Genomic DNA, 24437 nt, shown 5'->3' on the forward strand with positions numbered 1-24437 from the left:
CAGAAATTACTATCAGAGAAGATCAAGTTGGAACGTTATGGTAGCAGTCTAGATGCAGTACTGGTGATGGCCACACGAGTGTAGTGTTTACCCAGTTGTCAGAGTAGTTATGCAATAATTTAAACTAAAATGGAATTCGTGGTCCATTTTTGTGTGTTGTTAGTCATATATGTTTAGTATGTTAATGCAAACTTAACCCAATGATCCACACCTAAGCCAAGTCCTTTTATCCTGGAATGCCAAACATGCAACTGATTAGTGCAATGAGGCTAAGTCAATCCGTTCTCTCTCATTCATCCCGGATTTGTTTATTATTTTGTGCAATAGCCACAATGATGATGATATCAATGATAATAATCAGCATCATACACACACACACACAAACAGGATCACGCATGCGGGTGCGCATTACAATTCCATTGAAAAACAGGTGAAAAGATAAGTTATAAAGAATGACAATACAATTTTTCTCTTTTCCTTAACAGCCACATGTGTCAGGCAACCTGCAGTCTGTAACTGTGAAATTGACTTTTTTCAAGACACATTCCCTCAGTGCAATCACTGAAAGATGTTTTAGACATCATCTCCAGAAGCAGTCAAAATTAATTGAACAGTATGTCTTTGACTTACAGCTACAAAATTGTGTAATTTGAAGCATTATGTGAATTCCTGATCACAGATCAAACAGTGATTGGAGTGAGGGACAAGAATGTATGGATGCAAGATTTTAAAGAAATTGACCTCACATTAGAGAAAGCAATGTCCTTGCCTATTTTTCTTGTCCAATTATATGTAAAACAGTGGTATCTCACACTATCACCACACAACAGATCCCAACTCTGTAGGTGTTATGGGGGGGGTGATTCAAAGCTCTGCAAAAACTTTTCCTAATGCTACTCTTACCTCCTCCAAAGCTTTCCCTATTTATTCATCAGTGTAGCTTTTAATGAAAACCAGTCTGCATGATACTGCACACAATCCTCAGAACAGAAATGGTGTCCTGGACCTCAATACACAGCAGTCACTGCAATTTTCTTTCTTGCGAGCTAGTACTCATCCTCAAACAGCTGTGAACAAATTCATTTTGCAAAATTAAAACACAGTGTATTATAAACAATAGAATTTAAAGGATTTTGTTGTTCAAGAACCAAACATGCAAAGTGTGATGAAATATATGGCTCACCAACCATTCTTAGGATCAAAGTTGTCCTTAAAACTCATGAAGATTTATATAAATTTCTGAATGTATTGCCATCACAAATAATGCTACTTCATGAGGTTATACTGCTGCAACAGAAGGTGGAAGTAGTGTTATGTTGTCATGGCATTCTCAAGGAGGATGAGTCTGTTGTGTCTGTTCAGGTGCTATTAGAGTTGCACCTGGCTACTGCACAGGTTACATTGGCCCACCTACTCTGGCACCATCTCTCTCCCCCGGCTTTCACAACAGCAGCTCTTTTTCTTCCTCATTTGTCCATAGACAGCAAGTACCACTCAAACCTAAGATGACCACCATTGAACTTCTCCATTTCATACAGGAGAAGAAACAAAGTTAAGTCTATTGAAATATGTGGGTAGCCCTGAGGATAGCAGTTGCTATTACAGTAACAGTTGCTACTGCAGAAAGGAGCTTCTCCAAAGTCCATCCTTGAAGTCCATCAAAACATACCTAAGATCCACCATGTCTCAAGAGCATTTGAATGGACTGGCATTAAAAAGCATCAGTCAGGAGGTTTCTAGGCAGTTATCATATGATTGCACCAATGATCCCTTTCTCTAATGTCTTAGAGAAAAACCTTAACCAGTCCAGTCGATGCAGAGATCTTATTTTGATACATCGACATGGTGAGTGATGTTGAGAGCACTAAAGAGAACTCGGTGAATCTGAACACTGGAGCGTGTAAACATACTGCCAATTAAATATTTTTAAGACAGAAAGTCCAGGGGAGCAAAAACAGTGAATCAAAGAACTTATGATGAAAGGCCTATACCTACAAAGGGACTGTGTAGAGCCAACCTATTTTACAATAGTAAAAATGTGAATGCAATATTTGTTCTATTGGGGTTGAAAGCCTGCTTAGTTTTAGGGCTAATTTAAAGAGTCCTTGTCATCAACACAATTGCAGTGACACAAAAGGAGGCAGCAAGAGGAGGTGTTCAAAGGGATAGGCCATAAATAAGCTGAGGACTGTTACACAGCACAACGACCCAGCAGGGAAAATTGCAAGTAGCATTCAAGAAGAGGCTGAGTCAAAGCTGATAAAAGAAATTGACTGGAAGTGTTGGGGTCCATGGTTCCGGGTTGTGTGTTTGGTTTTTCCTGCAGGGGGCGTGGAGGAGTCGATATTGACAACAGCTGACGCTGCAGGCAGACCCACCTGTCGGCAATCTCCATCAGGCCACCTATTTAAGTACGGAGCGCCTGTCTATCAGTTTTGGTGTTTTTCCTGCTCATTTGAGGTCTCCACGCTGCCCTGCTGGACTGGAGAATGCGCAGAACCTGACTCCCATGTTGGCTCCACTCTGGAGCACCAGTTAGATTTGTTCGTGAATAAAGACTAGTTTTTGGACTTTTTATCACTGTGATTTGCCTGCTTTCGGGTCCTGTAAAAACCCAAACCTTAACAGGAAGTTTGACTGCAACTGTCTGTATTAGCTATATTAGCCCACTATCAAAATGATAAGTAGGCTACAAATACATAATGAACATTCATGATTAAATGTTTGTTTTCCCTGCAGCACATCCTGGAGAGAACGACGCACCATGTGTCTACTCTGCTGGACGTTGGTGCTTTTAAGCTTTTATGGGAGGGATTTTATGAGGATTGGAAAACTTTAAAAATGTTTGTCATGTTTTTCCTCCTACAGAAATTATATAATAAATCAATATTTTCACACCATCTTTTTTCATTTTTATATTATTGAAAAGCTCCAGGGAACAACTATGGCAGCGATAAGAGCCGCATGAGGCTCAAGAGCTGCACCCCTGTTCTAGGTCATCCAGGTCAAAGAGAAATCTTGGCTTATGAGAAATCAGCTGGACTTCTGTTTTTTGAAGACATTTCACCTCTTATCCAAGAGGCGTCTTCATTTCAGAACCAAAATAGAGAATGTTCACAACATTCCCAATAGAGATTATGTCATTTTCTTTTTACTCATAGATACAAACTTCCACAAGCAACCCACATGGAAGTGACTGTTCCATCAGCTTGTGGTGCTACCGACAGATTTGGGCGAGGGCTGGGATGGCTCTCTATAGCTAGGCTTGAATAAATGCAGCAGCTGACTATCATCCTCACCAATCCCCAGGTACGTTCCAATCCACAAGGCTTAGCTGTCTATGAGAGACGTACCATAGAATGTCCAGCCCCAGAAACTCACTCCATGGTTTGTTGGTTCTTTTCCCATTTAAAAAAAAAAACTTTAATCCTTTATTTGTGCAGTTAAGACTCTGTAGATCCCTCAAGCTCCATTCTACTTTCCATGACAGTAAAATAAACCCCGTTAGAGCACTACCATCCAAGCCTCCTCCTATTCCACTGATGTTTGAAGGTGGCCGGGTATACTGTCTACAGTAAAAGGACAGTTAGCTATGAGGAAAAGTAGACATGGGAAGCAATTCTTGGTTGACCTGGGAAGGATATGGCCTCAAGGAACATCAGCATATACCTACAAGTTACATCATTGATAAGAGACTCATTCATTTTTAAAAAAAATTAAAAACCAAAAATGTTGTTTCTGGTCCTATAAAAGGGGTACTATCAAGTATCATCAAATCTGTTAATCTTGTTTTGTACTTCCTCTTATTTTGAATTATTTCTTCTCTCAATTCAGGTACCTTTACCTCTAGTAGTAGTATTTTCTGCCTTTGTGATTGTTGGACCCACCCTAATTGTTTCTAACCATTACCATCAAGTTTTTGTCTCCCTCCCTTATCCTGGGTTAGTTCATCTCATCATTGTCCAAGCTTTAGCAACATGTTCTTTTTTTTATAACCCTTGTCCTGTCAAACGGTGAGACAGCAGAATTAGCATTGGAATGCCTCTTGGTATCAGTCAGTTTTTTCTACCGGGATGGGCCTGACGAACCATCCTGAAACATGATGAATACTAACAATTTATTTTATAAATTAATCTTGAACCCGACTGCTAGGGAACCTATGAACCGATGGACAATTACAAGGCAAATAACTACTAGAAAAGCAATAGACAGAAGAGAAAAGAGAGAAAGGAAACGGAAAAACAACTGGTGCACTTCAGTGGCAACAATTAGAAAACCCTCAAAACAGGACTGGTTTTACATGTGGAGGTCATTTCAAGTTTCTCCCTCTTGATCTTTTTTGGCTGGTTTTCCACTCGTGCTGATTTTGGCTTGCGTAATTATCTCTACTGGCAGTATGAGGCGATTCCTTAACCCTACAGAAGTTGCACAGGTTGTCCAACTTCTCCAGGATGGCACATCCACACGTGCTGCAGCAAGAAGGTTTAATGTGTCTCCCAGCACAATCTCCAGAACATGGAGGAGATTTCAGGAGACTGGTGGTTATTCTCGGAGAGCTGGACAGGGCCGTAGAAGGTCCTCAACCCCTCAGCAGGACCGAAACCTCCTCCTTTGTGCAAGGCGGAACAGGCTGAGCACTGCTCGTGCCCTACAGAATGACCTCCAGAGGGCCACTGGTGTGAATGTCTCTACCCAAACAATCAGGAACAGACTTCATGAAGGTGGCCTGAGGGCCCGACGTCCTGTAGTGGGCCCTGTGCTCACTGCCCAGCACCGTGGAGCTCGACTGGCATTTGTTCAAGAACACCAGAATTGGCAAGTCCGCCACTGCCGCCCTGTACTTTTCACAGACGAGAGCAGGTTCACCCTGAGCACCTGTGATAGATGTGAAAGAGTCTGGAGAAGACAAGGAGAACGTTATGCTGCCTGCAACGTCGTTCAACATGACAGGTTTGGTGGTGGGTCAGTGATGGTCTGGGGAGGCATATCCATGGAGGGACGCACAGACCTCTATTGCCTAGGAAATGGTGCTCTGACTGCATTAAGGTATCGAGATGAAATCCTTGAACCCATTGTCAGACCCTACGCTGGTGCAGTAGGTCCTGGTTTCCTCCTAATGCACGACAATGCCCGGCCTCACGTGGCAAGAGTATGCAGGCAGTACCTGGAGGATGAAGGAATTGAAACAATTGAATGGCCTTCATGATCCCCTAACTTAAACCCAATAGAACATCTCTGGGACATTATGTTTCGGTCCATTAGGCGCCGCCAGGTTGCTCCTCAGACTGTACAACAGCTCAGGGATGCCCTCACACAGATCTGGGAGGAAATGCCACAATCTGCGTCTCATTAGGAGTATGCCGCAACGTTGTCAAGCATGCGTACAAGCTCGTGGGGGCCACACAAGATACTGAAAAGCATTTTGAGTTGCAGAAATTAAGTTTTGGAAAAAATGGACTAGCCTGCCACATCTTCATTTCACTCTGATTTTATGGTGTCTACACAATTGAGCCCTCTGTAGGCTGAAAACTTTTATTTCCATTAAAAGACTTGGCATCCTTTTGTTCCTAAGACACTGCCCTGTCGTTATTTGTATAGATATCCAAGTTCATATTGAGACCTGATGTATCTAATGTGTTTCTTTAAAGTGCTCCTTTAATTTTTGTGAGCAGTATATTTGTCTGTGCACCTGTGCTTCCTGTCTGTCCTGTCGTTTTTTTAAATGTTTTAGTAATGGACAGTCAGGCCTGCTCAGCCTGAGGGGTTTACAGTAGAAGCCACCCGAAGCCTCACCATCACCCAGAGCCTGCGGTACTCTGCCCCATGTCAAGGGCGAAGGAGGCATGCACCACCACAAATGCAAGGATTCCTGGCCACGGAGTCCCACACCCTTGACAAGATCCGGCCACGACCCAAGAGCACAGACGGTCTCCCATACAAACCCTCACACAAGTGGGTGAATCTCATGATTGCAGTTAATCCATTTTAAAATATACTGTATTCTGACAGCAAGGAACTAATGACACACATTTGGTAGTTCTGGACCTTCCGTATTTTTCCCTTTCTGTAGCTTTTAGACTAATTCCTGATAGATTATTTTTCCACAAATACTTAGAAATGCTAGTGTCTAATGATTTAAACCAAACCAATGAATATATCATTGAGAACAACTAATTCATTTTTGGTAGGATCATCATCTATTGTCTCCTCCTGGGCTACCACCTTATCGTGGTGGAGGGGTTTGCGTGTCCCAATGATCCTAGGAGCTCTGTTGTCTGGGGCCATATGCCCCTGGTAGGGCCACCCATGGCAAACAGGTCCTAGGTGAGGGATCAGACAAAGCGTAGTCCAGGACCCCCTCATGATGAAAAACAACATTGGTCCTACGTTTCCCTTGCCCGGATGCGGGTCACCGGGGCCCCCTCCTGGAGCCAGGCCTGGGGGTGGGGCACATTGGCGAGCGCCTGGTGGCCGGACCTCTGCCCATGGAGTCCGGCCGGGCACAGCCTGAAGAGGCAACATGGGACCCCCGTGGGCTCACCACCTGCAGGAGGGGCCAAGGGGGTCGGGTGCATTGTGTTTTGGGTAGTGACCGAAGGCAGGGACCTTGGCGGTCTGATCCCCGGCTGCATAAACTGACTCTAGGGACATGGAATGTCACCTCTCTGGTGGGAAAGGAGCCTGAGTTGGTGCGCGAGGTTGAGAAGTTCCGACTAGATATAGTTGGCCAGACCTCGACGCACGGCAAGGACTTTGGAACCAGTCTTCTCGAGAGGGGTTGGACTCTCTACCACTCTGGAGTTGCTGATGGTGAGAGGCGACGGGCTGGGGTGGCAATTCTCGTTGCTCCCCAGCTCAGTGCCTGTATATTGGAGTTTACCCCGGTGGCGGAGAGGGTAGCCTCCCTTCACCGTCGGGTGGGAGGACGGATCCTGACTGTTGTTTGTGCCTATGGCCCAAACAGCAGTTCTGCGAATCCACCCTTTTTGGAGTCCTTAGAGGGAGTGCTGGAGAGCGCTCCTTCTGGGGGCTCCCTAGTCCTCCTGGGTGACTTCAATGCTCACGTTGGCAATGACAGGGTGACCTGGAGAGGTGTGATTGGGAAGAACAGCCCCCGATCTGAACCCGAGTGGTGTTTTGTTACTGGACTTCTGTGCTCGTCTCAGATTGTCCATAACAAACACCTTGTTCAGGCATAAAGGCGTACACATTTGCACTTGGCACCAGGACACCTTAGGCCACAGATCGATGATCGACTTTGTGGTTGTGTCATCGGATTTGCGGCCGCATGTTCTGGACACTCGGGTGAAGAGAGGGGCGATGGTGGGGAAGGATGCTGGGACAGACCCGGCAGGCCCAAACGTGTTGTGAGGGTCTGCTGGGAACTCCTGGCAGAGTCTCCTGTCAGAAGGAGCTTCAACTCACACCTCCGGGAGAGCTTTGACCATGTCCCGGGGGAGGCGGGGGACATTGAGTCCGAGTGGACCATGTTCCGTGCCTCCATTGTTGAGGCGTCTGACCGGTACTGTGGCCGCAAGGTGGTTGGTGCCTGTCGTGGCGGCAATGCCCGAACCCGCTGGTAGACACCAGCGGTGAGGGATGCCGTCAATCTGAATAAGGAGTCGTATCGGGCCTTACTGGCCTGTGGGACTCCTGAGGCAGCAGATGGGTACCGGCAGGCCAAGCGGAGTGCAGCTACGGCTGTTGCCGAGGCAAAGACCCGGGCATGGGAAGAGTTCGGTGAGGCCACGGAGAACGACTTTCGGACGGCCTCAAAAAGGTTCTGGACCACCATCAGGCGTCTGAGGAAGGGGAAGCAGTGCACTGTCAACACTGTGTATAGTGGTGATGGTGTGCTGCTGACCTCAACTCGGGATGTTGTGGATCGGTGGAAGGAATACTTCGAGGACCTCCTCAATCCCACCAACACGCCTTCCTGTGAGGAAGTAGGGCCTGGGGACCTGGGGATAGGCCAGGGGTGGGCAAACATTTTGATTCGTGGGCCACAATGGGTTCTAACATTTGACAAAGGGGCCGGACCAGGAGCAGATGGATGGATGGAGTGCTTTGGTAACCTCACCTCATTGGAGAAAAAATACACATCTTGGGATATGGAGAAAACATGTGCTTTAATTTCAAATGAAAATGAAGAGACAAAATATCTGACTTTGGAATGAGTCTTAAAACACTTAAAATCAAATGAATAAAATGTGCCTTTTAAAAAAAAATTAATAACCATTTCTATTTTAAAGCACTGAAAGTTCTGTTATTCTTCAGGATATCACCATCACTCTCCTCCTGACTGTCTTTTTTCTAGTGGGAAAACACCAGAATTGCAGTGAAAATTTAACATTAACAAGGTTTATTCATTTAATTTTTCAAGTTTGGCGGGCCGGATTAAAACGTTTAACGGGCCGCGTGTGGCCCCCGGGCCTTAGTTTGCCCATGCCTGGGATAGGCTCTCATATCTCCTGAAGTTGCCGAGGTAGTCAAAAAACTCCTCAGTGACAAGGCCCCGGGGGTGGATGAGAGCCACCCAGAGTTCCTTAAGGTTCTAGATGTTGTAGGACTGTTGTGGTTGACTCGACTCTGCAACATCGCGTGGACATCGGGGGCAGTGCCGCTGGATTGGCAGACCGGGGTGGTAGTCCCTCTTTTTAAGAAGGGGGACCGGAGGGTGTGTTCCAACTATAGGGGGATCACACTCCTCAGCCTCCCTGGTAAGGTCTATTCAGGGGTACTGGAGAGGAGGGTCCGCCGGATAGTTGAACCTCGGATTCAGAAGGAGCAATGAGGTTTTCGTCCTGGGCGTGGAACAGTGGACCAGCTCTACACCCTCAGCAGGGTCCTCGAGGGTGCATGGGAGTTTGCCCAACTAGTCCACATATGTTGTGTGGACTTGGAGAAGGCATTCGATCGTGTCCCTCGGGGGGTCCTGTGGGGGGTCCTCCGAGAGTATGAGAGTCGAGCCCGCTGATACGGGCCATCCGCTCCCTGTACGATCGGTGTCAGAGTTTGGTCCGCATTGCTGGCAGTAAGTCAGACTTGTTTCCGGTGAGTGTTGGTCTCCGCCAGGGCTGCCCTTTGTCACCAATTCTGTTCATAATTTTTATGGACAGAATTTCTAGGTGCAGTCATGGTGTTGAGGGGGTCCGGTTTGGTGACCTCAGGATCAGGTCTCTGCTTTTTGCAGATGATGTGATCCTGTTGGCGTCATCGGCCCGTGACCTCCAACTATCACTGGATCGGTTCGCCGCCGCATGTGAAGCGGCTGGGATGAAAATCAGCACCTCAAAATCCGAGGCCATGGTTCTCAACCGGAAAAAGGTGGAGTGCCTTCTCAGGGTCAAGGAGGAGATCCTGCCCCAAGTGGAGGAGTTCAAGTACTGTTGTGGCTTTTCCTCTCTGTCTGATTACTTAATAAACTTACACTTTTCCTAAGTCAGAATGCCTATGCCAGTGCCAATGGGTTGAAGCAGAGTTGCCACGACAAAGTCGAATAATGAGTCAGGATCAGCTGGTTTACGGTCCAATGATGGTTTATTGTCAATTCACAATTCACCATGCATGAGAAGTAGCCCGGGCTAAGTCTGAAATCTAGCAAGAAATCTCCAGCTTTTATACAATTTGGAGCCTGGGTTTACTCCTCCCCGGGCTCCTCCTTCTATTTAGTCATTTTTCCCCGTTTTCCACCATTATGTACTTTTTAGTATTCTTATCAGAGGTTAGGTGTACTTTCCCATGTTTTTTTAAACAGACAATGTCCTTTAGCCATTCCCACTTCTTGGAAACCCCCACTTTCAGGCCATGAACAGACAAAGACCTCTTGGTTATCAAGGCAAACATTGCAACCGTAAAGAAGGAAAACATTAACATGGAAACTTAGTCTGGAAACTGGGAACTAAACATTAACATGGAAACTTTCCTTTTACCCTTCACTACATTTCCCCCCTGTGGTCCTGGAAAGGACCACTCAAACAAAAGCAAAACATGTTTAAACAAACTTGTGCACAGCATACTTCTATGTGAGGTAAAGAAAACACACCAATAAGTGAGGTATATATGTGTAATCACACCAGTGTAATATTTGACCTAACCATCCCTCAGTAAGGATCACTACAAGGTTAAACACTGAAGAGAATTATTTTATCTTGTTAGCATCTTTTATCTTATTAGCATGTGTTATACTATATGTTTTGTTTTATGTTACAGTTAGTTTAGAAGTTAGGAATACTATATACTCTTTAGTAGGAATACACATAAGCAAGTCAGTTGACCCTTCCTTGACCTGAAGACTGGTCAGACAGTTGGAGCCAGCCAGACAGGAAAGGGTAGATCCCCATCGTAAAACATGACAACGTAGTTTACTGGTGTTGATAAGTTCCTTGGCAGGAATATGACTTCGGACCTGGCCATCTGGAGAAGATAATGGACAAGAAGGACCACACCAACACCAAAGGAGGCTGGAAGAAGAAGATGGGGTCATCCAAGAAGAAGGACTGGATTGGACTGAACTAGCATCAATAATTTACATATGTCTTTCTATAAAAGACTGGGTCAAGGGATAGTTAGGCCGTCAGACTTCATGCCCTGACAATTGACTTTGTTGTTGCTAGGGTTATGAACTGGCCCAGAGCTCTGTAATATTTGTATCTTGAATTGATTCTGTTTGCTAAATACATCTGTTGCTAAATACATCTGTTTGCTAAATACATCTGTTTGCTAAATACATTTTGAAATTGACATTTGTTTACTTGAAGTCTTCATTTAAAGAACACGCGGATTGGCAGTGACACACGAGAGGTACTGCGATCCAACAATTTGGTGACCCCGACGTGATGAAGACAGAGAAGTCATCTGAGGCAAAGAATTCAACAACGGTCACTTCGGAAGACAACTGACGACAAAGGGATCCCTAATAAAAGGTAAGCAGACACCTGTTTAATCAAAAGTTCTGCACATTGGCAATTTCCAAAAAATTTGTCGTCACTGTCAATTGAAGTGTCCTAGTTATAAATTCCAGATACAAATATAGAAAATATTGAAATGACTGCAGTAATAACGGTTCGAGTCCGTTCGCAATTACGGTTCGAGTCCGTAAATAGAAACGGTTCGAGTCCGTTCGCAATTACGGTTCGAGTCCGTAAATAGAAACGGTTCGAGTCCGTTAGCAATAACGGTTCGAGTCCGTTAGTAATTACGGTTCGAGTCCGTAAATAAGTACGGTTAGAGTAAACCGTAACTAGTACAGTGCTGTATTGCTGTATGCAGTGCACTGTATATCAAAAAGATTTGGGTTGGGACTCGGAGCGCAGTTGACGGGACGGACACTCCCGACGCCCGAGATTTGTGTTTTTGTGTGGGTTGGAAAAGTGCCAGAGTGAACGTGAATTAAAAGGCTCTTTGTCCTTGGGAATTAACCCCCAGAGTGAAACCGGATCAAAGACGTTTGATCTAGAAGCTTGTTTCACTGAGGCATTGAGTTGACCATTGGAGTCATTCACATTCAATCTCACTTGGGAGCATAGTTAAAGATGGAACTGGAATGTGGTAAAGCGTGTTGGGATCAGGGAGAATGTTCTCCCTATCCTCGGTCTGTGGAAGAACAGTGGAAGTGGACTCTTGATCAGGTGGTGAGTGGCATGAAAGAACAGGACAGGGAAAGAGAATTGGATGCAATAAAAAAGTTGTGGAAGGAAGCTCAGAAGCAGAAGATACTTCCCCCTCCAGAGGTGAAGGTTAATTTAGCTGAAGCACTGTGTAAGTGGGAGTCAGAAATTCACACTATATTACAGGATCATCTTGATAATCCAAAATTAGGTTTTATAGCAGGAAAATCGTGGCAAAAACAGGGTAAGGAGTTGGAAGATAAGCGCCGAAGGATACATGTTGTGGCTGTGACATGTGCAGCGGTGCACAATTGCAGAGCAAGGGGGGTTACACGAGTGCCCAATGAAGAGAAGCCTCCATTAGAAGATCCAAACCAGACATTGACACTTAACACCACTCTTTACCCATCATTACCTACTACCTCTTCCCCACCCCCATATCAATTGCCAGTCTTGACTATTAACAGTGGTCACTTAGACGTGGATAGAGATGAAGAAATAGAGGATTTATGTGAGACAGTGGGTGAACTTCGGAGACAGGTTAGAAGGATCAAACAGGGACAGGAAGAGGTTGAAGATAACTTAGGAAAAATTGAATTTAGAGAAGAAGCCCAGGTGGTTCGCCCTAAAATCTCCCAACAAACTATATTTAAAAAACAGGACAGTCAAAAATCTGCGTTAAACGTCTTTAAAACATTTAGCAATCAAACAAAACAAGTGAAAAGAGCTGATCCATCAGGAGGATTTGCCAGGGCTGAGCGCAGGGAGGAGAAGGCAAGATTGATTTATGGCAGTGATAAAGAGGAGAGCGAGAATAAGACAGATACCTACAAAATTCCGGCTACATTTATTGGTGAATTGGAGGTTCAGGAGCCTGTTGAAGCTCAGACAGAACCATATGAATTAGAATCATGGGAAGAGAGTGAGTGTGACTATAGAGGTGAACCGTTGACAGGGGCCATAAATAATGAGGCGGGTCAGATAGGAATACACACGCGGAGTAAGGGGCCTGTTTTAGGAAGGCCGCAGTTCCAGGCCCCTCTGATACAGAAAAGAGGAGGACAGCTACCAGTATATGTTCCATTTGCTATCACAGACATTAATTGTTTGGTGGATAAGATGCCCCCACCCGCAGAGGGAGGCGGCAAGTGGATGTCTACCCTTTTCAGTTTAACACAGAGCATGCAGCTGGCGGTGGGAGACTTTAGAGGAATTTTAGGGAGACAAGTGTCTCTCTGGGATTTGGATAAAGTTGAAGTAGCAGCAGGCATTAAAGGCAGACCTAATGCTGCACGTTTTGGCCCTTGTGCAACCAGGGTTGGTGAAGCTATGAGACAGATATTTCCAGTATCTCCAGGAGCAATGCAGAATTTAAGATTTAAGTGGGAGGAAAGTGAGTCGGCACATGGGTTCCTTACGAGGTGTAAAGAGGAATGGATGTGTGCCACAGGGTGCCATCCTGGCTCAGATAATCTACACATCACTTTGTTCCGTCAGGCAATAATTTTAGGACTTCCACAGTCAGTGAAAGAAGCCATGGAAGGAAATCCTGACCTTCCAGGCAGCACAGCGGAAGTCTGGGAGAGACATCTCTCTCACCACATCAACACATTTAAAGTTAAAGAACAGGGAAAGAAAGAGGGGGTGATGACAGCCCAGGAACAGCTCCTAAAAATGCAGTTAGATGAGGCACGGAAAAAGCTTAATGATAAACGAAAGGAAGAGAAACAGATGGTTCAGCAGTTTCCTCGGCAGGTGCAGCCAGATCCGTTAGGTCCGCAGCAAGATTTTGTACCTATAAACCCACATTGGGTGAGTCCTAGGGGAGGCATGCGTGGGAGACGCGGTGGGCAGGGATACAGCTCGATGGGTGGATACTATGGCCGAGATCAGTGTCACGCCTGTAAAGGGTATGGTCATTGGCAAAGGAACTGTCCATATCGCAACTATCCGGATGTACCAGGCGGTGTTCCAACATTCGGACCTGGCCCAAACCCTCCTTTCTTCCCCCAGTCTAACAGAGGAAACAGAGGAAGGGGAAGACCTCAATATCGTGCTCCAAATCCTGAGGTTGCTCCACAAGGCCAATTCCCAGCAGGAAACTGGCACTACGATGAGTGGCAGTGATGGGGCCCAGGGGCCCCCGCGGACGAGGCACTGGCAGACCCCCTCGTCCGCATGACGGTGCAGGGAAGAGGACATTCTTTCTTGGTTGACTCAGGAGCCCGCTATTCCACTATCTCATGGAATTTAACACCGGAGCTGATTTCATCTGACACCGTCGAGCTTGTGGGGTTCTCAGGGAGACCGGAGAGACTGCCATTTTCTGTGCCATTAGTGACTCGTTTTGCTGGACAGACTGTGTTGCACCCCTTTGTCATTTCACCACATTGCCCTATCAACCTGTTGGGACGAGATCTCCTGGTGAGGACAGGAGCAGCTATTCTGTGTGGAGACAAAGGTCTGGTGGTGCAATTTCCTAATGGAATGAAATTGAATTGCTGTATTCCACACCAAGGTGTGAAGGGACAGATGCTGATGAGTGTGACACCCTTTCCAGAACAAGGGGTGTGGGCGGACATTTATTGGGGAGAACTTGAGCCTGAGACCTCACCTGGTGTCGGGGTTGTGGCATTGTTTCAGAGCTGGAGGCCCTGGCTGTCGATGCTGAGTCCCTTTGCCCCGCCAGTTGATCCCTATCATGTCACTCTATTTTATGACCGTGAGAATAATGAGGTCTATCAGGATGCGTTTAGAGAAAAGTTACAAGGAAATTTCTGGATGATTACATCACCGTGTTTGTTTGTGGGGCCTGAGGGTGTGGCTGCGCAGGTTGACCTTACTGCTGAACAAAATGAGTGGTATGAGATGGGTGAGGAAGCGTGTCCCCACGTTACCCTTGCCATCCATGCTGAACATCAGGCAAAGGACCTTGGTCCTATGATAAAAAGGTTAATGAGTGTCACAGATTGGAGCTCAACTCAGATTCCTGGCCTGTTATATTCTCCTTCAGAAAAGAGTTACAAGATAATGCATACAACTACTAACTCAGTAATCTTACAACATCGACAGATTCAGAGGTTTCATGGGAGAGAAAAGACTGATCATCCGGACAGTGCACAAATTTTAAATGCACTTCCAGAAACTTTATGGTCCTCTGGCCCGACAGATGTGGGGTTGTGTTCTACTGTTGAGCCAGTGACATTCAGTGTCTCGGATTACAACCCTGTCTGGCAGAGTCAATATAAACACAGACCACCAGCTGAGGAAGGCATTCAGGAAACAATAGAAGGGCTGTTAATTTCTGGGGTTCTTGAGTATTCCACTTCAGCATGGAATACTCCGATTTTGCCAGTTGAGAAGCAGGAAAAAGGGAAATATAGGATGGCTCATGATTTGAGACGTATTAATTCTATTGTGACAACACCCACAGTGCCAGTTCCCAACCCATATACTGCAATATCAGCTTTGTCTCCTTCCCATAAATGGTTCACATGTATTGATCTGGCTAATGCATTTTTTTGTCTCCCACTTCACTCCGCTATGCGTGACATCTTTTCTTTCACGTATAAAGGCAGACAATTACGATATACACGTTTACCACAGGGATTCATTTTATCCCCTGGTATTTTCAATCAGACATTACGGAAGTTGTTGAAGGACCTCACCCTACCAGAAGGGGTGGTCTTGATTCAATATGTTGATGACATTTTATTGGCGGCTACATCAGCTGAGTCTTGTTTGTGGGCAACACAGGCACTCCTTATGCATTTGTGGGAAAAGGGATTTAAGGTCTCTAGAAAGAAGCTTCAGTGTTGTCGTCGCTCTGTGACGTTCTTAGGTAGGGTGGTTTCTGCTCAGGGTACAGGTGTATCACCAGCTCATAAATCCTCTATCCTTGAACATCCTAAGCCAGAGACTGTAAAGGAAATGTTGTCATTTCTGGGTCTTGCGGGCTATAGTAGACACTTTATCCCTGCATACTCAGAAAAGACTACGCCCCTACGTGCAATGGTGAATGAACAGGGAATGCGTAATTTGACAGCTCGGTTGACATGGACAACTGAGGGAGAGAAAGCATTCATTGCCCTTAAACAGGCACTCACTACAGCTGCACACTTGGCAGTTCCAGATTACAAAGAGCCTTTCTTTTTGGATGTTTCTGAAGGAGAACATACAGTAAATGGTGTTCTCTTTCAGAAAAAAGGGGGTGAAAGGAAAGTATTAATGTATGCAAGTATAATGCTGGACCCCATTGAAAACAGGCAGCCATCGTGTGTAAGGCATGTAGCAGGGCTAGCAAAACTTTTACAAAAAACAGCACATTTAGTGATGGGTCACACTCTGACAGTTCTTACAACACATAGTGTGGTATCACTGGTCAGGTCAGCAGCATTCACCATGACCTCACTTAGGCAGACCAGGATGGACAAGATTTTAACGGCACCACACATAACATACACACATGAAGGGATCAATATGGCAGATGGCATGGGAGAGGGTGAACCACACAGATGTGAAGAGAAAGTGAAGAAAGATGAAAAAATCAGAGTAGATCTTAAGACGGAGCCGTTAAAGGATCCAGATGAAATACTATTCACAGACGGCTGTTGTTTCAGACACCCACAAGAGGGTCTGAAAGCTGCCTATGCAATAGTTAGACAGTCAGAAGAAGGCTTTGAGGAAGTGGAAACAGGAAAGATAAAAGGTAAAGAGTCAGCACGACTTGCAGAATTGAGGGCAGTTATTAGAGCATTAGAAATATCAAAGGGAAAGAGAGTGACCATCAATACAGATTCAGCATATGTAGTGGGAGCAATTCACTTAGAACTTTGTCAATGGTTGCGGGCAGGTTTTAACACAGCATCAGGATCTCCTATAAAACATGAGGCAGAGATGAGGCAACTGACACAGGCACTCATGGAACCAGCAGAGGTCGCAGTCGTAAAGTGCAAAGGTCACAGCAAAGAGAACTCTCTGGAGGGAAGAGGTAATGAGGCTGCAGATCAGGCAGCAAAGAAGGCTGCAGGTTATAAACCAAGTTACAATTTGTTGTTGGCAGAGAAAACAGTTCATGAAATTCTTCCAAGATACGATAGGGAAAGACTTAGTTGTGATCAAGAAGAAGCTTCTCCACAGGAAAAAGAAAAAGTTTGGAAGGAAAGGGGGGCTGTGAAAGTTGAAGGAATTTGGCGGGGCCCAGACGGCAGACCTGTTCTCCCGCCCGGTCTGGTAGATGCCGTTCTGGAAGAGGCCCACGGCCTGACACACTGCGGGAAACCACGAATGATGCAGAGAATGTTCAATATGCACACACTTTAATGTGAAATCAACAATTCGACCACATGAGGGCAAGTTTCCAGTTGCCCCCATGGCAGGGCAAGAAATAATTATAGATTTCACTGATATGATAGACAGGGTCAATGGGTTCCGATACCTCTTGGTGGCAGTGGATGCATACACTGGCTGCCCAGAGGCGGTTCCCGTAAAAGCAGAAGATGCAAAAAGTGTTATTAAATTTTTGATTAATCCGATACATGGTTTCCCAAACAAATTAGGTTTGATAATGGCACTCAGTTTAAAAATAAAGATTTACAAGAAGTAGAAAAAACATTAGGCCTTAAACATGCATTTGGCACCGTCTATCATCCACAATTACAAGGGAAGGTAGAAAGAATGAATCAAACACTGTAGAGCAAAATTGGCAAGATATGTGCTCACAGTGGAATGAAATGGACACAGGCACTTCCAATTGCCTTGATGTCAGTAAGAAGCTCTGTTAGCTCCCGGACAGGATTCACTCCCTTTGAGCTCAAGCGGGGTGTTCCCTTTCTGGGACCAGGAGCAGAAAATCCATAGGCCAACCCAGCACTTTTATGAAATATAAATCTTATGTTGTTCAACTAAAAACGTGGTCAGAGCACAGGTGGACTGGTCCCTTTGAAGTTGTAGAGTGAACATTATATGTTAACCCTAACATACTAACATACTAACACTCTAACTCATTAACCCTAACTCTGGTATCACTGGAATCAATGTACCCCAGCAGGTAATCCACAGAGAACGCTTGGACAGATTCGGAAACATCTACAGGAGACGGCACAATGATTACAGTTCTACTTTGGTGTGCGTTGTGGGGAGGATCTCAAGGCAACGTGGGAGACATCTGTCTGGGTTACACAGGGGTGATTCTTGATTACACTAAAGGGAGTGATACAACATTTCAGTTTGATTTATCATAGGTGGCTGTAGAGACCCTGGAATTTGGAGGAACATGGACACATGTATGATCCACTTTGTCAGCTCTTTTTCCAGTGGTCTCGAATAAGACATCTCCTCCTACATTTGTTTCAGTCAGATCCAATTTTACCTGCTTGTCACGAATGGGAAGAAGGTTGGTAGGTGACTTGCCTTCAACATGGTGTAAGTACATGGTAAATGTCACTACATGGAGTAACACTTCACACTTTCCAGTTCATCGAGCTGATTTGTTTTGGCACTGTGATCCGCACACTCTGATGCCAGCAATCCCACCCGACTGGTCAGGAACATGTACTCTGGTTCGTCTCCTACTCCCTATCACTCTATTAAGTTCAAAGGGGGAGCAGGTGCTACCTCCAATTAGATATAGGAGAGGAACATCATTTGATCTTACACAGGGATCCCCAACATATATTGATTCAATTGGAATTCCAAGGGGAGTCCCTGATGAATAAATTAGTGGACCAGGTATCAGCTGGATTCGAAAATTTACCTTTAATCTCTGCACTGTTTCCTGTAACTCCAAATAAGAATGTGGATATAATCAATTATGTTCATTATAATGTGCAGCGATTGGCGAATCTCACCAGAGATGCAGTGGCTGGCTTGTCAGAACAGGTTGCAGCCACTTCTTTGATGACTGTGCAAAATAGAATGGCACTTGATATGCTTTTAGCAGAAAAAGGAGGGGTTTGTGCTATGTTTGGAGATCAATGTTGTACATTCATTCCTAATAATACAGCTCCAGATGGTTCTGTGACCCGGGCACTGGAAGGTTTGCGGACATTGTCAGACAAAATGAAGGAGCATTCTGGTGTAACTAATCCACTAGAGAAATGGATGGATAGAATGTTTGGTAAATGGAAAGTGATCATTGTATCTGTTTTGATGTCATTAATTTCTGCAACTGCCGGCTTAATTTTGTGTGGTTGTTGTTGTATTCCTTGTATTCTCTATGTATGTATTGTATAATCGTAACTGCAATTGAAGGAAAGCAACCTCCTCCTTACCAGATGGCTCAAATTCGAAGGGAAACCATTCCCTTGATGGGAGTAAGTGATGGAGAGATTTAAGGGAATTGACAATAATTTGGTAGTATTGGCCTAGTTTAGGCTAGGCCAAAAGGGGGATTGAAGAGAATTATTTTATCTTGTTAGCATCTTTTATCTTATTAGCATGTGTTATACTATATGTTTTGTTTTATGTTACAGTTAGTTTAGAAGTTAGGAATACTATATACTCTTTAGTAGGAATACACATAAGCAAGTCAGTTGACCCTTCCTTGACCTGAAGACTGGTCAGACAGTTGGAGCCAGCCAGACAGGAAAGGGTAGATCCCCATCGTAAAACATGACAACGTAGTTTACTGGTGTTGATAAGTTCCTTGGCAGGAATATGACTTCGGACCTGGCCATCTGGAGAAGATAATGGACAAGAAGGACCACACCAACACCAAAGGAGGCTGGAAGAAGAAGATGGGGTCATCCAAGAAGAAGGACTGGATTGGACTGAACTAGCATCAATAATTTACATATGTCTTTCTATAAAAGACTGGGTCAAGGGATAGTTAGGCCGTCAGACTTCATGCCCTGACAATTGACTTTGTTGTTGCTAGGGTTATGAACTGGCCCAGAGCTCTGTAATATTTGTATCTTGAATTGATTCTGTTTGCTAAATACATCTGTTTGCTAAATACATCTGTTTGCTAAATACATCTGTTTGCTAAATACATTCTGTTTGCTAAATACATCTGTTTGCTAAATACATTTTGAAATTGACATTTGTTTACTTGAAGTCTTCATTTAAAGAACACGCGGATTGGCAGTGACACACGAGAGGTACTGCGATCCAACAACACCAACTGGAAGGGCAGTTGGATAATTCCACCTGAAACCCATCCCGGGACTTGCCCATCCTGATGGTCCGGTGATCGTTACTGCTGGGCTCCTAGCTACACCCCGCAGACATGGCCAGGGAAACATCCTCCCATGAGCAGTGAGAAGTAAAACCCCAGCCAGGTGGCAAGGGTAGCGTCACATTACAAGGTTACATACAGCTCACACATGAGTATAAGGTTATATGTAGTTCACACAGGAATATGCAGGTCGGATATACTCATGATTATATCAGCATACACCCACAAACCCAGTCTGTTCTGTTTACACAGCCAGTTACACTTAGTTTGTTTTTGGTTCAAGGAGCACTCTCCTGGTACACTTATGAGGAGTACTCCTCTTAAGACCTTTTTTTTTTTTGCTGGTACAGGTGATACCCTCATTGATTTCTCATCATGCCCATGCCCATAAAGTGACATGGGCGGTTGGCGCTCTTTCTTTTTCTGAGCAAGAAGATTTTTTATAAACGGATATGCCACCTTCGATTATATTTGAGAACGACTCGCAAAAAAAAATCCGTGAAGCAGCGAAGCCGTGAAAGATGAACCGCAATATAGCGAGGGATCACTGTACATCGTTGTACAGTGTAGTGGAAGTGTTGGTTCTTTAGATGTGTCATAGTGATTCATTACCAACGGTCTCCAGGTCTCCCATTCATGATAGAGGAAAGAGTTTGATGTTGTTAGCTTCATCCAGAATACTCGAGCCTCTGAGCCGAGGTGCATTGTCTGCGGAGAATCTGTAGGAGTCGTTAGTGGCATCATAGGAACGGATATTCTGTCAGGTTGTTCATCTGCCACATCAAAATAGATTCCATCCGGTGTACATTTGATCTCTGCTTGTAGTTGACATAGCACGTCTCTTCCCAAGAGGTTGATTGGCGCATCTGCTGAATATAGAAGAGATGTGTAGATTGTTCTTTTCCCTATTTGCAATGGAACCGGCTCAGTCATTGGTATCACTTGTGTTTTCCCAAAGAAGCCTACTGTCCGAATTTTGGAAGCTGAGAGGGGAAGGTTGGCTCCATCTCTGCCTATACAAGAATAAGTAGCTCCCGTGTCTATCATAAACTGATGTCGATGATTGTACACAGTCACATTTATTGTGGGCTCTACGTGTGGACGTTGTGTTAGTATAGGCATAATTCCCTTCCCTTCAGGCTTCTTTGGGCATCCCTATTGCCAGTATGCCGCTGGACCCATCCATGGTCCATTGGTCAGTACAGTAGGCACAGTCCCAGGATGGTGGGATCCTGGGCCAGGATTTTGGGGTCCTGTCCATGGATTGATTGGACATTCTCTCTGCAAGTGTCCTATTTGTCCACATCCCCAGCATTGGAGTTCTGTCTGATACTGCGGTGGTGCTTGTCCTGGTGGGGGTCCCCTGGATTGCTGCGTTCCTTGAGGCCTTCTCCATCTAGGGCTGTCTGGCTTGGGTTAGTCACTGTTACTGATTCTGCTACATCCTTATGGCTAACCAGCTGCACATTGCCATCTTCATAGAAGTGAACCTGGATTTTCAACACTCCAGCCACCTGACCAGTAGGCTGTCCGAGGGTCAGCCTCCACTCGGACCTGCAGCAACCATTCCAGTAATTATGGGGTTGAAACTGATGCCCTTCAATGCAGGCTATGATTGACTCCTCGCCCTCATCTGTGTTTGTGTATACTGTGCAGCCCCCGGTGGGGTAGTGCTCTTTCACGTAGCCGCTGAGGGCGGAATCGATGGCATTTCTCCAGCTCTTCAGGGGAATTTCTCCATCGTATGGCTGCACGTCACTCACTTCTTTTTTGAGGTAGTCAAAGCAAAAAGACAAGCAGTTTCGGGGGTCCAAAAACCGCCCCTGCTCCAGGGCACCATGCTTTGTGATCAGGACTGGCTCATCATAGCCCTCTAGTCTGATGGGAGTAAACTGATCCATGTTGTATTTGGCAAAAGCCTGTGATGCTCCCTCCTTAAGGAGGTTATCATTGCTGAGAAGAACCCGCACATCATTGAAGACCTCGTTGAACTCTCCTGGTGGAGCATGGGTCACAAAGGTGGTGACTACGCTCACCTTCTCGTCATCTGACAGTGGATCATTCGTGTCAGCCATCTTGGCTCCCCTCATTGGTGGGCTACCCCTTCCTCTGCCAGCTGTAGGCTGCTGGATGCTTCCCCCTTGATTGAGGTGCACGTGGATTGGTGGCATTTGTTCAGTTTGGAGTTGACCAGCAGGTGGCACTGCAGAAAGAGCTTGGGGCACAGCAGGTGTCGCCTGTGAAGCAGGCGGTGGAGACATTACGGGTGTAACTATGGGTGCTTGCGTCACTCTCTCAACTGTCGGTTCTTTCTCGGGCTCTGGGTCAGCTGCCCTCACTGCTGCTTGGGGTCTGTGTTTCTCTCGTTCCTTTTTTTGTTTTGCCAGTTCCCCTATTTGCAGTTGCGTCAGTTTATTGGCCAGTATCTTGTTCTGATCTTCAAGGGCCTGCTTCTCGGCCCTATATGCATTCACATAGTGAATTATATGCTCAGAGAAGACGGTCCAGGTCATTTTCATCAGCCCTACCACTCCATTTAGCTTGACCTGTACTTCTTTTGGCATAGCGTTCTTTATGTACATCATAAATAAGGCCCTTGTTGTTTCTGTACTGCCCCACTCACTCCCAGTCTCAGTCTTCCACATTTTCTGATAACTATGCAGGAATTGTGAAGGACTGTCTTCTTCCTTCAAGGATTCTTTTTCTAACTTGGTGGGGTCCATGCGTGAGGGGTACTTCTCTCTCAGGACCTTCCATACTTCGGTTCGCATCTGGTCAAAGGGCACCTCATCGTGTTGATGTGTCACTGTCATTCCTCTGTATCCGGCTGCCCTGAAGATCTCTGCAGTGGCTGTTTGTCCTACTGTTTTTATCAGCAGCGCTTTGATGTCGCCGCCTGCCAGGTTGATCCCTCCAGTGATCTCCTCGAGCTTCTTGATCCACTTGTCAGCTCCCTCTGCCAGGGGGGTTAGTTTACTTGCAAGTGTTATCATGTCCATGAAAGACCACGGCACATACCGATAGTCATTCTGGGCTCCTTTGGCTGATGCAGTCCCTCGAGACTGGTCCTTCTTTTCCATTCGTTGCCGTAGAGTCATCCCACCACCTGTTTCCCCTTTTTCCATCTGTAGTTGTAAATCAAAGGTCTGTCCTGACTTAGCTTTGGTGAGGGTCGCTGCTGAGAACTTACTCCTGTTCCGGACTGGGCTTTGCCAAAGCACCACGGAGGAGTCTTCACTTGACAGATCTGTGTCACCGTCGTCCTCCTCTAGATCGTCGTTCCCCTCATCAGATGAACTTTCTGGCTTGTCTTTCCCTTCCTGATCTTCTGTGGTTTTCTGTTGTGATGTCATGGATTCTAACTCTGCACTGTGTCTTATCAATTCTTTGAGCTGTTCTTCTTCTTTCCTTGCTCTTTCTTTTATTTTCTTGCTTTCCCTGATGCCTCCATTCTCACTCTTGTGGGTAGCTTTCCTAGGTGTTCCCTCACTTAGGTGTGATTGAGATGTTGAGGTGCATGCATCCTTCCGGCTGCTACTTGGTTGTTCCCTTGCCTCTTCCTCATCCTCATCTATTATGACTTTTATCTTTCCTGTGATCTTTCCTCCTACCTTGTCTTCATCTATCATTATAAATTGTCCTGCTCTCCCTGGATAATAGGGTGGGGGCCTATAGTCGGTGTCTTTATGCATCATCGGGTTTCTGGTGGCTTCCATCCTGAAGTACTGCAGGATATCCCTCTGCTCCGCATTTCCCAGTTTTTTCCTCATGTGAGTTACTTCATGCTTTTTATCTTTATTTCTTAGCTCCTCCTCCACTTCATCACATCTTCCAGGATCAAAGCTGCCTTCAAGAGGCCACTGATTTCTTCCTGATGTCATTTTGTGCCAATTTCTCATGCATTGTTGAATTCTTCGTGTGTTTATATCCTTCCACTACTACTCTTACTACTCTGTCTACGCTTTTTCTATGCTTATCGCTTACACATTAATAACATACATATCACAACACAACCCCTTATGAGCTTGCTCCTTGCAAGTTCTCACTTTAAACCTTATATTGCTTCCTACAGTTTTCCTTTCCCTGCCTAGGACCACTCCTCGAAAAGGCACAGTGGTTGACGTCTCCTCAGGCGGTACTTTTAATTCTCATACTGGCTTTATCCCTTAGCCTTTAATATTCTGATCAATACATACCCTCGTATGATTGTCCTACAAAACAAACTTTTATAAGTGACTTTCTGCTCAACCTGCTTGTTCCTTACACCTTCCTTCTACTCTCTCCCTGGATAACTCTTATTCCAGGCCGTCTGATTAAACTTTCCCTGTCCACTCTTTTCATACATCACCAACATATATACTATTGTTCCCAATCCCGTAAGTGATACGGCAATCCAAATGCAAATCAACAGATTAAATATACATTTTTCAATTACATCCATCCAATATCTATTATTTTCCAATCACACAATTAAGGTTGGGCCCGCTCACCAGCTATTACTGCTCATATACACAATTTGTGTTCTTTTTTTAGTTCTAGGTTCTTTTGAGACAGTTTATCGGTACCTTCTGACCACCGGCGTCCGATGGAGGCTGGATCCCCATTAATTTTAAAAAAGAAAAAAGAATTTGGTATCTCACCTGCCGTTGGTG

The 24437-nt window shown here is 45.3% G+C and overlaps 2 protein-coding genes and 1 pseudogene across 2 annotated transcripts in view; 1 reads left to right on the top strand and 2 right to left on the bottom strand.

The window, feature by feature from the left end:
* Window positions 1-24437, bottom strand: part of LOC130539368 (uncharacterized) — a 123613-nt gene that overhangs the window by 13236 nt on the left and 85940 nt on the right. The gene's annotated exons all lie outside the window — the stretch shown is intronic.
* On the top strand, window positions 13782-17500 carry LOC130539351 (uncharacterized). Its single transcript, XM_057057653.1, has one exon. It carries the CDS (start codon window positions 13788-13790, stop codon window positions 16929-16931), a length of 3144 nt encoding a protein of 1047 aa, XP_056913633.1. The 5' UTR covers window positions 13782-13787; the 3' UTR covers window positions 16932-17500.
* On the bottom strand, window positions 21284-21863 carry LOC130539379 (F-actin-capping protein subunit alpha-1-like; annotated as a pseudogene).

Source organism: Takifugu flavidus, chromosome 15, assembly GCF_003711565.1.
Source record: "Takifugu flavidus isolate HTHZ2018 chromosome 15, ASM371156v2, whole genome shotgun sequence".
NCBI classification, from domain to species: Eukaryota; Metazoa; Chordata; class Actinopteri; order Tetraodontiformes; family Tetraodontidae; genus Takifugu; species Takifugu flavidus.